Source organism: Coturnix japonica, chromosome 3 (assembly GCF_001577835.2).
Source record: "Coturnix japonica isolate 7356 chromosome 3, Coturnix japonica 2.1, whole genome shotgun sequence".
Classification (NCBI taxonomy): domain Eukaryota; kingdom Metazoa; phylum Chordata; class Aves; order Galliformes; family Phasianidae; genus Coturnix; species Coturnix japonica.
The window spans coordinates 68,431,118-68,446,207 of NC_029518.1; the positions used below are offsets into that span (position 1 = coordinate 68,431,118).

The 15,090-nt window shown below is 35.7% G+C and overlaps 1 protein-coding gene across 5 annotated transcripts in view; it reads left to right on the top strand.

Annotated features, from left to right (window-relative positions):
- MAP3K7 (mitogen-activated protein kinase kinase kinase 7) overlaps nucleotides 1-14,847 on the top strand; it is a 48,804-nt gene extending 33,957 nt beyond the window's left edge. For 3 of the 5 annotated variants that reach the window (XM_032443379.1, XM_015858924.2, XM_032443380.1), the window contains 5 exons: nucleotides 5,589-5,697; nucleotides 7,584-7,670; nucleotides 8,520-8,581; nucleotides 9,132-9,247; nucleotides 11,669-14,847. In XM_032443379.1, coding sequence (XP_032299270.1) covers nucleotides 5,589-5,697; nucleotides 7,584-7,670; nucleotides 8,520-8,581; nucleotides 9,132-9,247; nucleotides 11,669-11,849 — 555 coding nt within the window. In that variant the 3' untranslated portion in view covers nucleotides 11,850-14,847. The remainder of the gene's footprint in view (nucleotides 1-5,588; nucleotides 5,698-7,583; nucleotides 7,671-8,519; nucleotides 8,582-9,131; nucleotides 9,248-11,668) is intronic. The other 2 variants (XM_015858921.2, XM_015858920.2) reach the window with 1 other exon arrangement.
- The last annotated feature ends 243 nt before the right edge of the window (nucleotides 14,848-15,090 follow it).

Below are 15,090 nucleotides of genomic sequence, written 5' to 3' on the forward strand. Positions count from 1 at the left end.
CTATATAAAGCTAAAATTTAACTAAGAATATCTTAAATGAGAAAAGTACAGCTAATGCTTCATTCTAATGTGTTTATTTTGTGTTTTGATTGTTATCAGGCCCATTGAAGTAATTCAGAGAGGGCATTTTATCACTAGTGTGAACTAGGAATTTTTAGGTGCCTATTATTATTTGTACGTTTGGAAAATGAGAGCTTAGCATGTTCATCAAGTTAATCAGGTTTCCATATTAAACAACCTACTGCAGTAATCTAAAATAGGTGGCAATTTTAGGGGTGTATGGATATCAGGGAGATCAACATTTGATCCATCTTTAATTCTGTAGAATGTAGTAGTCACAGAAATCTCATCAATCCCCTGGGTATTATTAGTAGAATTTGCTACATGCATCTATCAGAAAATAATGAAATAACTATTAAATACATTTTAATATCTTCAAAGAAGGCAGAAAGAAATGAATCTGCAAAATATAGTAAGCAAATAAATAAGCCTATTTGGTTGACAGTAGAACAGAAATTATGCCAGACTTGAAAAAAGAAAAAAAAAAAAAAAAAAAAAAAAAGAATCTACAGTGCAACATTTACATCGAATTGCACTGATTGATCTATGAATGTATTTAATTATAACTTTAAAATTTTTCATTTACTTTCTTTTTAATGAATGGCTGATATGTGAACATAGAATTTTCAATTTACTTGAAGTATTAATAACTTTTACAAAACCTTTATAAAAGGTTTTACTCTATCCTTTCGTTTTTACTCTAGTTTCTGGTATGGGTCTGTAGAAGTGCCAGAATCACATTTTACCCTTTTTCCTTCTTATAGAATACATATTGGAAACGTAAGTGGCAGTATTAAAATTACCTGCATTTTTTATCTTGCAGTTTAGGAAATGTAATGATAAGACCTTAGCAGGCATGAGAAATGTTCTGTGGAAGAAGATTATGCACTGTCCATATAAATCAATCATGAATTTTCATCTTGTGTGTGTGTGTGTGTGTGTGAGGAAAAAATGGAAAAGATAATTGAAACTAGTGCTAAATTTTGACATATGTATATATGTGTATTTTTAAAAAATAGTAAATTATTAAGAAAGTGAGCACAACATAATACTAAAGGTTATCCTGTATAGGTTTCTATAAGCTCTGGATTTTGCTATCTAAATGTTTATTTAAAAGCTTGAACTGCTATCTATATAAGGAATCTACTAGCCAAAGCAGAGAAAACATCTGTAAATAGTGTAGCTCTGGTCAGTTTATGCCATCTCCCTACATGCACCATACCCTATATAGGTTATCTTCACTAATTTGAAAATCCCCTTCCCCCTCCCTCTCTTCATTGCAGACATCCTTCTTTCCTGCATACCATTCTCCCTTAAACCCACCCTTTGGCATAGGCTTCTTCATTGAACTGCCATAGCACCATGTGCTTCCACTCCCATATCCAGTGCTTTTAGGCCCCTATCCCACTCAAAATTATGCTGTACTTTTTGTTTTGTTTTGTTTGTTTTTTCTTCTTAAAACCACTTGACTGATTAGTAAAACTGATCAGAAATCATAATAAACACTTTTATTTTTTTTTCTGGAAATAGCCAATGTGAATATAAATTTATTCTGCAGTGTTTTCAAGTTTGTTTTTATCAAGATTTTTCCTACTCAGAATGGAAACTGTTGAGGTGGAGGAAAACATGAGACAAGTATACTGAGGTTTGCAGTACTTACCTGACAAGGGTAGACCAAGGCTTATTGCTTAGCTTTGGTTGTTTTAACCTGAAATTGTGTTATGTTTTGTGATTTCTCTCTCTGTGTACTGCATAGAAATCTTTGAGTGGTTTTGACTGTGATTATTAATTATTTTTAATAATTGTATTCAGAGTTTTAAGACATTTTCCAGTAATGCCTGAGTACTACTTCTATCAAAACATCAGACAGTAATAGCGCTTTACTGCTCAGTTGACCCTTTTACACTGAGAGCTTAGGTAGGAAAATGTACTACAACAAAGGTTCTCAGTGGCTGAACCAACCATTGGAGTGGCTTGCTGATGAGAACTTATGTATTAAGTCACAGGACTTGGTGAAAAGTCATGTGCTCTTGGTGACCTTAGACTGGACCTCATGTGCTCTAGTGCTTGGTGACCTTAGACTGGACTTCAGGTTACAAGAGCAGTACTGACGTAATGTTTTTCCTGCAGTTATATTCTGCAGCCTCATCTGTTTCCATCCAAATATTGTGATGGCCTACTCACTTTTACACACTGAACTGCAACCACAAAAAGCTTAGGAGGGCTTGATGGAGCACAAAAATCCTGCCGCTTCTGATATCATAATATCAGAAATACCTCTTAAACTCTTTTTTTTTTTTTTTTTTTTTTTTTTTTGACAGCTCTTGCTGAGCCTTAATAATTCTTAGTGTACTTTGAAGTGGGAAAACAGCATTGTCGAAACATTCCTTAAGCTCTGGCAGCTTGGTGCCCTGCTGAGCACTGCCTTAGGCAGCCTTTTCCAGGGCCCGACTGCCATCTGATGAAGAACTTTCTCCTGATATCAACCTGACACACTGACACAGCTCCACTCTGTTTCCTCGGGCCCTGTTGGTGTCATCAGAGAGCAGAGCACAGTGCTGCCCCTCCACTCCCTGTGAGGAGCTGCAGGCCACCCTCAGCCTGCTCTGCTCTGGGCTGAACAAACCAGGGGACCTCACCTGCTCCTCATATGTCTTCTGCTGCAGGTCCTTCACTACCTTTGTAGCACTCATTAGGACACTTTCTAATAATTTTGTTTCCTTTTTGTACTGCGGCACCCAAAGCTGCACACAGTGCTCAAGGTTAGGCTGCTCCAGCGCAATGTGGATCAGGACAATCATAGAAGCAAATGTTTTGATTTGGCATCTAGTTCCAACCCCCATGCTATAGGCAGAGACACTTCCCTCTAGACCAGGTTGCTCAAAGCCCCATCCAGCCTGGCCTTGAATGCCTTCATGATGGGGTCATTCACAGCCTATCTGGACAATCTGTTCCAGTGTCTCATCACCCTCACAGTAAATAATTTCTCCCTAATATCTAATCTTAATCTACCCTCTTTTTCAGTTTAAAGCCATTTCCCCTCATCATGTTGCTACATGCCCTTATGAAAAGTCCCTCCCCAGCTTTCCTTCAGGATGCCCTCTCTTCAGTCATCTAGCGATGCCTTGCTTGATACATCCCAAGATAGGTTGGCGTAGTATAAGGTCAAAACTACAAAAAGTCTGCTTGGCATACTGTGATGTCTGGAGGAGGCAAGGGTAAAAGGTGATCCATGAATGAATAAAAGGAACCAACTGCTGAAGAGCAGTCACTGGCTTACCTTCAGAGAGGCTGGTGTCCGGGAAGGTGGCTACAGTACAGTGTTATGCCAGAAAAGCTGAAGCATCTTACTCAGCACACTCAAACACTGTAATCTAACATGTGTTCACATTTGAGAACTTCTCTTGGATTTTTGTTATGCTTTTTAAATATGCTTCTGATAAAAATCCTTCACTCCTATCTCTAGTATCTCATAGATCTAAACAATCTGGTACAGCATGCAATGCAGTATAGCATAGCTTGCAATTTAGCTTGCTACAACCCAAGCTTGCTACAACCTAAATACTCAACAAATTTCTTTTTGTTTTAAAGTCTTACACTTCACTATAAAAGATTGCTCTGTCTTCTTGTGCATGTTTATCACTCATATCTGAGCACATTACCAGTAAACAACAGGCTTCCTAATGTCAACAAAGGCTTCAACACAAATGCTTTTTCAAAATTTCTAATGCAGTCAACCTGATAGTATCATCCCATTGGATTCTTTCTACAATTGTCTCTGGCTACTAACACAAAACATTAAAAGGTTAATAACAATGAAACTACCCCTCTTCGTGTTGCTTATCATGCCTTTGTCAAAGAAGGAATGCACAGCTAATGGATAAATTTCCATCCCAGTTTGGCAATTCCTTTGTTCTTAATAGTGTTCCACATCACTCTCTGAATTTATTTCCCTTGATATGGCAGAAAACACTCAGATATGAATTTCCTTAGCATCTGAAGACTGAAATCATTTGAAGAAAATCAGATAGCTTAAGCAAATACATAAGGGCATTTCAAATAATTACAGGATTTTTTTAACAACTATTTCTACAGTAGCTGCATACTTTACAAACATTTTTCCATTGCATAAGCTAGCAAAAACAAAGTATTCAGGGCTGGCACTGATACAGTGATAACTGCTGCAAAATAAGGTTTGCATTTGAAACAATTTTTAAAGCTCTGAGAAGGTAATAATTGAGCCGTGTTTCTGACTTCCCTCTTTTACCCAGTGGACTTAAATTATTGTTCTTTTAAAGATGTTTCATTTTAGAAAGTATGGGCATTTACTGTTATAGGTCTCGTGTGTGCTGTTTAATAGCGTGTTTTGCTAGCCTCTTAAACTGAAGCAATTACTGGAGAAACATGTTGTAAGGCAGTTGAAATAATGGGTATTTCAGTGTAGAATCTTGCTACTCTTCGGATTGTAGCTGGACTGACTGAAATCCTGGCTTTAAAAATTAATTTAAGGTATGATACTTGGAAATCGGAGTTATAAAGAACTGCAGCTTCCAGGTAATATGCATTTGAGTGCTCCTTTTGAAAAACTGGGACAGCCAGTTAATCATTCAATTAACAGTGCACTGTATAGAAAATAATTGTCATTTAATGGCATTTTTTCATTTGACACAAGCATTTTCCTGCAAAACATGGTGGGGTCTGTACTTTTAAGTGCTTTACTGTGTTTGCTTTCTGCCAGTGAGAAGATAAATGAAATATACTTGTACATATTGTAAACTGGAATTATGAAAGAGAAGCTAGATATGGTAATGATAGTAGTATGAGTTTCTGTGCTTTGGTAAACAAAAGGATTTAAATAGTCGGGCTTTCTATTAATATAGAATTTTGCTTTGGTTTTTAATTTGCTTTGAAGAAGAGAATTTCCTCAATTTCTAATTTAGTTTAATCAATCATTTAAATGGATTGCTTTGATTAAACACTTTTTCATGTTTTCTGAGGATTAATCATTTAAGTTCTGAGTTAACATAGGAATTGCAATTAAAACTGTAGATTAGTACTTTACAGTGAAATGCAGTTACTAAAGTTCAATCCTTTATCTGAATGTAGTTGATGTTTAATCAGTGAATGCAGAAATAAAACTTTATTTCTTCTTTATTTTACGGAGCTGATGGAATTCCCCAAACAGTGTTGTGAGAACTACAATGTGTAGTATAGTGCTTTTACATGAAGATTTTTAATGCATTGTTCAACAGTCCTTTTCACTATTCTGCATAGAAAAACTGCAGCCTTTTCTTCTTATATGGTAAAGATGAAGAAGAGATGATGATGAAATCCATGAAATACACGTAAAGTGTATGAAGCTGTCTGGAAAACTTTCAGGGTAAAAGGTTTGCAAGAGGTCAGGAGAAATATATGTTAAAGTTTCTTCACATTGATTTTTTTTATTTTAATACCGTTTTGTAAAATAAATGTTTTGAAAAATCTTCTCTTAACTTTCCTTGTCATTTTGTTTTGTTTTATCATTTCAGGAGAGTAGAAACAGCAGTAGATCATCTAGTCCTAGTGTGAGAATGATCACTACCTCGGGACCAACCTCTGAAAAGCCAACTCGTAATCCATGGACACCTGATGATGCAGGTAGTTCATTAGTAAAACATTTAAGAAGAGAAACAATTGATTACGGTATAGGGCATGTGCCTACATATAGAATTAGGCAGTGAAAGTGATAGTCCATTTTAATGCCACATAGGTTAAATCATTTTACTGTTGCTTTGTTTTGGACATCTGCTATGAAAACTTTCCCTAAATATAGTGTTGAATTAGATAAGCTTGTGGGAATTATGCTTGTTACAAAGTACTGTACGTATGCAGTGATGCAACTTTGACAAAGATCTCTGAGAACCAGTTTTGGTTATAATGTATTATTGTGGAGTGAGGGGAGTGGACATCTTGTGCATTTGTATTATGAATGCACAGATAAAGCTTTCATTGCTCTGACTTCTGGAATGAAATGCTACTTAGGTGAGTACAAGCTGGAATACATTTATTTATTTTTTGATCTATGTTGAAATTTTGCTCCTACACAATGTATGTACAAAATTTACTGTTCTTAAGTGAATTAATCTAAGTAATCTACTACAGCATCACTGTTCTTTTGTTATGAAATATGATTAAGACTATTCAAAATAGCTGAATTTGATCTTGAAGATAATAATGCATGCCATCGTGAAAAGAACCAATGCTAGACTGCATGGAAATGATGGATCCCCACAAATTCCTGTTTAGAATACAAATAAGTTTTACGTTTTCGTTACTGGAATGTACCTGTTGAATCTTAGGCTTAAAGTCTTAGACTTAAACAATTCTGTGATTCTTGATTCTATGATTTTGTAGTGCTTTAAATTCTGAAACCTTTCACTTGTGATCTGTTTCATCTTTGGCTGATCAGATTCTGTCATTCTTTTCCTGTAACCAACTGCAAAATGGAAATTCACATATGGACTGATTTGGTGCCAGCATATATTTATGCGTACTCGTATTTTACCAAATATAAGGTGATTCTGAGTGTAAGATGTGCACTTATTTCCTGTTTTAGTGAGAGGAGAGCAGCATACACTTGTACTTTGCCTCTTTGCTTTCTTCTTTCTGTCCATTATCACTTTGCCTAATCGCACACTATGCCTAGTAACATACAATTTCCAAAGCCCTTGCTTTCCACCATAGCTCATCCCGTGCCTTCCTTTGTGCTTCAAAGTTGCCTTGGACAGTGAGCATTTACAGGATTTGCTGCTTGACATGGAAGCAATCTCTTAACATTAGTTGAATAAACAGTTTGCTGGGAACCAAAAGTTGCTTGTCTTATGCCAGTGCAGAGGTAGTTTGTCCTAAATGTTTGGCCTTAAATGCAGCACGCTGCTGGAGCTAATGTTAAGTCTTTTAGTTGGTGACTTTCTTGCTCACAGAAATTGCTCACCTTATACTCAGGTAAATACAGAATGTACCATGTGTATTCTTTTGTATTAGGCTTATGCGGTTATTAAACAAAGAAATGGTTTTTTTTCTTTTTCATTTTTCAAAGAAAAAAATGTTTTTAAACAGATAAATCAGTTTTCTATTAAAAAGAAATTATTTAATTCTATTAAAAAGAAATTAAAAGAAATATTAAAATTGAGGCAAAGTGATAAAATGAGGACACAGACAAATCTGATCAATCACAGGAAAAGTTACAGCTCTGTTACACATGACCAGAAGCTCAGGAATGTAATCTGAAGTTTCTTGCATGCATTGATGTGTTTGAAGCATTGCAGTAATTCCCTTGCTGTAGCAGTATTCCATATATGGCAGTAGTCAAATGCAGGAAGGCCTTTAATATTGTTCTTATCTAAGACACTGTGGTGATTAAGTCTCTCTGATTTTTGTTTTGTTATTTTTATTTATTTTTACCACCTTTTAGTTTCCTTACAAGCGTAGACTTAACCACTTTTTCTCCATTCCCACCCTCTTATTTCTGTTTCCTTTTGAAGCTGCTCTTGGAGATAGCGTAGTCTTTGAGGGCAACACCTTAGTTTCTCTACCACGACTACTCTGTGGCAGGTGCTTTTGGGGTATGGGTAAGCAGCCCCTTTTTTTTCCCACCTACCCTCCTCCATATAATTCTCTAGTAGCAATAATGCAGCTGTAAAATCAGTAGTTTTTCAATGTGTCTTTACTCCTATGTCTCTTAAAGCTTAACGGTAACTTCGTGATCCCCAGATTCTGGGCTTCCAAAAGATGCAACCTATAAGAATTGAGAACCATGTTAAATATAGAATGAAATAACTAGAGAAAGCCAAAGCAAATGCAGTGCAAGCAGAGAGCGCCCAGACCCAGGAGATAGGCTCATTATTGGGTTCCTTGCTGTCCACAAAGTGTCTCTACAGAGCAAAGGAGATGGATGCCCTAGAGCATGTTGTGAGGAAGATACTTAAACTCCTCACCAGGAGTTGGTTTCAGTACTGAGCAGGAGGTTGTGCTCTTTCTATTTTGGTGGAGTTGGTTTGCACAGCTTCTAATTTTAAAATCATTAGATGCATGGCTGGCTGGCTGATCCTTCATAAACAAGAATGAAATGGCAATTTTTTTTTTTGTAAGCAGAGAACGTGAAGGCAAACTGTGCAAAAATAGTATTTTTAAAGTCTGTGTGCTGATAAATGACTTCTAGAAATGTAGGATAATCACCTTAATCTTTATTTCTTCTTGATATGATAGACCATATTTTTGAAGTTCTTAACTTTATCAGAAAAAAAAAAAAAAAAATTACCTGCCTTGGGATTGGAACACTGCTATTTTCTGCTATTTCCATTTGCCTTTTCATCTTCAGATTGTGTATTGTGAAATGACGTAGTATTATGGGTTTTGTCCTATAAAAATAGATCTCCATTTTAAAATGCACTAAAATCTTATTGTTGTTATTGTTACAGAGACCAATGGGTCAGATAACTCCATCCCAATGGCATATCTTACATTAGATCATCAGTTACAGGTAACAAACATGCTTTGTTTCACCTCTCGTTCTAATGTGTGAATTTGGGACTGCAAAATATAGTGCCACATATTTACCTGTGTTTATATTCTGTCTAACTTTTGACCAAGGCTAAAAAAAATATATTATGTAATCTGAGATTAGTTGACTCAGATTTGATCAAGCTATTAAAAACAGGCTCTGGGAAACATGATCCATAAAAACAAATGTAATCTGAGTGACCGTCAAAATAGGACATCCTTTGCTTGAGTTTTACTGAATCAAATTGTTGCATTCACTATAATTGTTATACATGTGATTAAAAACTACTTTGATTTTTGCTCCTTTTGATGAAGAAGCTGTCAGATTAATAACTGCAGATTGGAGGTTTGAGTTAACTTTGACACCAGTGCGATAAAATTTTCCAGAGCATGGTTTAACACTTATTTTTAAAAGTTTACTGTTTTTCCAAAGATGTTATAAATACTTCGTGGAGATGTTCTAACATGTTGTACACTGAGATACACTGAGATCAGTTCATTTGTTTTTAACGTGTCTGATTTATTTTCAGCCTCTAGCACCATGCCCGAACTCCAAAGAATCTATGGCTGTGTTTGAACAGCACTGCAAAATGGCACAAGAATATATGAAAGTTCAGACAGAAATTGCATTGCTGCTGCAGAGGAAGTAAGTGATCTGTGACTACTGTTTCAGGCTTTACAAAGTAACATTTCATAGTCCATGATCATTTTTCAGGCCTAATCTCTTAGAAATACTGAACTACTCTCCACAGGTGAGATATTCAGAGAGGTAACTAAAGTTTTAATCAGTATCAAGGCTTTTCTGGACAAGTCCACCTTAAAGTCTATGGGACATTTGCCTGTGTACCATAGTAGTTCTGTGGTTTGCATCATTGCAAATAGAAGATCTGGATTGGTGAGGAACCTTGGAATTTTATTTCACTCTCTGTCTAGTAAAATACTTCCAATTGCATTATAGAATTTTAGGTAAAAGCTCAATATTACTTATTTAGCAGTTAGTTCTCATGTTATATCCAACTTTTGTCAATCAAGCTGATCAGTATTTTGTCAATCAGTGTTATCAAAACACATGCCATGTTATTCTAGTAGGGGTTTAGGACCTAATACATGAAAGCCATTATGTACTTTCTTATGGTGTACATGTATACATGAAGAAACTGCTTGGATGTACTGTTGGATTGTAGCCAAAGTTATTGCTGATTCAGAATGTCCATTTGCAGTGCATTCTGTTGTGTTTTGCTTCTCACCATTTCTGTATCCTGGTGCTGAGGTGCAGTTCTTAGAGGTCATAAGTACTTATAAACCAAGTAACCGGCTTGCTACCCACCAGCTTCTAAGCCACTGCAGGCAAGCTGTTGTGTATGAGGAGCTTGCCTTGGTGTTTATGAAATAGCTGAAGAACAAAAAAATGTGTGTATAAATATATATATTCACTTCTGACTTAGCATCTTGAGAACATTTTATATTTCCAAGTACAGTTGGCATTTGCACAGCTCATAAAGAAATGCTGAAACTGGAGTGAAGATCTTAATTGCGTTTTTATTTCCATTGTCCCTCAGGACTGATTGGCAATATAAAAACAGGCTTCTGTTTCAAAACTAATTCTTACCTTTTGATTTCTGCTTTTTCTTGTTTTCCCCATACTGTCTATGTAGATTTATCTCGGTTGTTTTTGCTTAGTCAGAACATAATTGCTCTTAGGTGTGAAACAAAAAATAGTGCTGTGATTGATGTATTTAATGTTGTTTGAGATAATAATTATTCTATAAGGGTTGAACTATTAAATTTCTTTAACTGTAATTACAAACCATATGGCAACAATTAATTAACAACATGAACTTTCTCTACTATTTTGTTGCTAGATTACTGTTGGCAGCTTGCCTTCTTGACACCTCATAAACAAATAGTAAAACAAACTGCAATCTATTTAGCCACATCCATTTTGTAGGATAATTTTAACAAGTTCCTTAGTGCATTTTCTCCTCTAAAATTGTTGCTTAAAAATGTATTGAATCCTTAATGCATTAATAGAGTGAAATCACAGCTACAAAAATAATCTGCCTAATTTTGCTTCCCACTGCTTAAAAATTTACAGCTCACAGTGCAAAACAGCATTTCAGTGGGAAGTTGCCAGTTACTGTGGTGTTTTTCCAAAGATTGACAAAAAAACACAAAACCTTAGCATGAGTGATGTTATAAGGGCATGTAAAGCACAGAATACTGTTCTTTCAGCTTTGAACTTTCGTGATGAAATCTTAACTGAATCATTCAGGTAATTCCAAATGTGGTTTTGTTTTATGCTGCCTGTAAATAATTAGGATACTGCGGGGAGAGCAAGAAAAAACTCCACAATTTATGGAAAATTATGATACAGAAACTAATAGATACAAATATAGAGTATTTTTTCCTCCAACAGTAGTCGCTAAAAAACATTTTAGATGATTATTGCATAATTAGCTCAAGTAATTATTGGAAAAATGTTCTGCCTGATTCTGCTTTCCACAGCTTTAGGAAGGTTGGTTCCAAATAGAAAACAGCAAAACAGCATTTCACTGAAAACTTACCTAAATTATTGCAGGTTTTTCCTCTTAAGTTGCTTACTGCATTGTTGAATATACATATACTAAAGGGTTAAATTAGGGTTACATTTATAAATTTCTCTGTGGATCCTTTGATGTTCTACACCTGAAAGCTATTATTAAAAGGACAATAGTAGTGATTGAGGCTGTTTTCCAGCTGTTTTAATGTTTAAATGTGGGTTTGATTTGGAAGAGAATTTCTCCCCGGACTACAGTAAAGAATAAGATTTCTGTCAACTTGGTTTTTTGCACAAAATGTCAACAGCCATGAATTCAGACTGATAATCAAACAAGTATTTGAAGCATATGAGTTCATCTTGACGGACATGGTTTACTGGGCTCAGTGGGGATGGGTTAATGGCTGGACTTGATGATCTTAGAGGTCTTCTCCAAACTTAATGATTCCTGGATTCTGTGATGCGTTCCTGCTCAAATAGATGTAGATTATAATTGACGGGTTTTTTGTTTGTTTGTTTGTTTTACTGTAGGCAAGAATTAATAGCAGAACTGGACCAGGATGAAAAAGACCAGCAAAATACATCCCGTCTGGTACAAGAACATAAAAAGCTGTTAGATGAAAATAAAAGTCTCTCAACTTATTATCAGCAATGCAAAAAACAATTAGAGGTCATCAGAAATCAGCAACAGAAACGGCCAGGCACGTCATGATTTTCTGGGACCTTTCAAATGAAAAAAATATGCACAGAAAAGACTGATTTTTTTTTTTTTAATTGTTATTATTATCCCTTATTATGACAACTCATGAGTGTTAGCTTCTCGGTGTGATCTGTATTTGTCTGCTACACTTAACATCATTTAATATTTCCTTTTCCTACGGTGGACATCTGATTCAACAGGTTAATGAGATAAGGTGAGAAAACAGTGACTTGAATTAACCAACAGCCCTCAATATAAAGCAAGAACAGTGGCTGTATGCATGCTCCTTGTGTGAAGGCTAGCCTAACAAGTGTTAAAGTGGCTGCTAAATTGTAAGATCTTGGTTTTAGTTTTTGGTGTTACCTCGTTAAGAGCAAAACAAAAACTTTCCTGTTTAAGAATGGCTTTGTTCCAGTGTCTCATCTCAAACAAATTTATCATTATTATTTTCAGGACGTAAACATGCACCAACCTGCAGAGGTGATGTTGGCTGACCAGAGTAATTCATGATGCATTAGTGATGCCTTTTATCTGTAGTTATAGCGTATTTTTTCCACCTGCAAAATGGTAGTCAAACTGATGCCAACATCCTTGGTTCAGTGCTTGATAGCCCTGCATTTTGACTAATATATTTGTTGTAATCTTGCATTCATAAAATATTTGAAGTAAAACACTGTATTTTCTTTACTTTCTTGGGGGGAATGACATTCAGTGTCATGCAGTTATGGGGCAGAAGTTATGAAAGTGATTCAGTGTCTAAAATTGATCCCTTGTTTAGAAGAATCAAAAATGTGCAAAAATGTGTTTTAAGCCCTTAAAGCTTTTGGTCTCTGAAGCATTCTTAACATGAAATTCAGAAAACAAATTAACACAGATTTAAATACTCCCTTCATACCACTTCATATAAATTTCTTCTTTCTTTACAACTTATTTGTTGAACAGCACTTGCCATAAATGCAAATAAGTTTGTTCTGTATAGGAAGAAAAAGGCTTGGGGGAATGAATTTATTTTAAGTAGCAAATTATGAAACACTATTAAGTATGAAAACTGTGGAAGCTGTTTAGAAAACAAGGGAAAAGACTTCGATCTCCATCAGGAATCTCAGTTATTCCACTCATTTGAGCATAGCTCAAAGTCCATCTCAAAATGTCTGCTGCTGCTTTTGTGAGCGAAGAATTGCATTTAGTTAACTCAAGATGAATATGTAATGATCACTGTCATTATTTATCATTATTACATGGGAGAAAACACCTACAACTGCTTGTTTACATTGCACATTGATTATTTGGTCTATGAGTTAACTTTTAACTGGTACAGAAGTGAGTTATTTCTAAATAGAATAGAAAATTAGTCCTTACATGAGCTCTTGGCACACTCAGGTGTCGGCAGGGCTTTAACAACTTTATTTTGCAGAGGGAAAATAAAAATTTAGCTCAAAATATGAGAGGTAATATGAACTTTGGCTTATGCTTATTTCAAAGTAATTATTTATGGCAAACCAAGAGCACAACTTAGAAAAACATTAATGGTAGAAATATCGCGATATTTTCTTTTCCCCTTCCTGCATACCTGATAATAAACATCGATACTCTTCTGCTTATCTGTGAACAACAAAAATGCCCAACAGTTTACTGAATGGTGTCACTCTGTCTTGAAAATAAGTCTGCTGTTGGCAAACTTTTAGGAGTAAGAAACACGTCCCGCTTTTACTTAAATAAAGGAAGGGCTATCATTCCCAAAACCTTAGCAGATAATTTGATTAGTTAGATGAAATTGATATTGGGATCAACTTAAGGGCACACATATTTATAGTAAAATGTAATTGGTGGAGAAAATAACCGTAGTATTAGGAATAGCACAAGTTATCCAAAGCATTGCTGTTCGCATACGTCTGTCCGTCTACCAAAATGGACTCACTCCGTGCTCAACAGTTTGCTTATCATGTGCTTAATCATCTCAAGTGGAGCACAGAAATACTAATGCTTGACTTGAGATGCGTAGTAGATAATTACACGCACAAAATCATTTCCCAGAACAGTTTTTACCTGGTTGCCTCATCGTAAAATGGATTTGCTTCAAATAAGTCAATACTGTATACAAAAAGTCAATTTATGGCAAAATTTGAATAACAAAAGTGAAAACAATTGCTTCGTGGTACGTAAGACAAAAGCCAGTTCTAACCGAAGCTTTTGACTTTTCAGAGTTCATGTTAAAAAGAACCTCATATCATAAACCAAGTGCTGTGCTACCAGTGCGCTGTTGATCCCAGCTCCATTCAACAGCTGGGTTATAGTGCTGTTCTTGTGATTTACAAGGGGAGCTTGGAGTTTTGCCTTTGGCTTTCAAATTGTCCCTTTTCTTAAATGCTCCATATATTTTTTAATTACTTGCCTATATTTTTTTCAGTGAAGTGTTCTGTGTGGCAAAATTTGTAGCAATTATTACGTAGCAATTTGAGCTATGAAGAGTTTAATAGCTTAACTTTCTAGCGACCGTTACTATTTTCATAAGGCTCTCGTTTTTAAAGTTGTTTACAAATGTACTTTTTTCTTCTTCTGTTAAACTATCTGGAGTGTTCAGGAGATTTTTCATGTACTCTTTTGTCCGGTTAAAGCCGTTCTTCTGGTAATGGAGGTAGAACACCTAGTTTTGTCCGGGCAGTGCCTTCTAGGAAAGGTAACAGGCTCTGCTTTTTGTTCAAGTATGTGTTCTGTAAGATACCGTGTAACTGAAAGTATGCTTCTGTACACTGTGCAGTTCTTCCAAAAAATGCTTTTTTTTTTTTAGGCTTGTTTGGGGTTTTTTTTGTTGTTGGTGGGGGTTTTTTTTGTTTGTTTTTTTGTGTTGTTTTTTTTTTCTGATGAGAAGCTGAAGATTGTAATTCAAAACTTGTATATAAAATGGTGAATGATTTCATATGATTCAGGAATGAGCAGTGTGGCTTTCTGCTGCAGGGTTTTAATACTTTATTAGGAATCTCATTAATAAAAGCTGTGCGACTTCCACAAACAGGTAATAACGCTTTTGCCAGGGCATCCCTGATCTCTGCTGGAATCTCATGCTGGGTGGGGGATGATCATCACACAGTTGTTCCCGCCACCAACAGAAAATTCTTCTGTTATTAGCTCTTCCCTTCCTGTATGCAGAAGTGGGGCGTGGGATGAATATTCCTGGTCATAGCTGACTACTGAGGTATTTTAAGAATGCCGCATCTTTCATACTGGTTCTGTGAAAAGATGAGCCCTCTGCTCC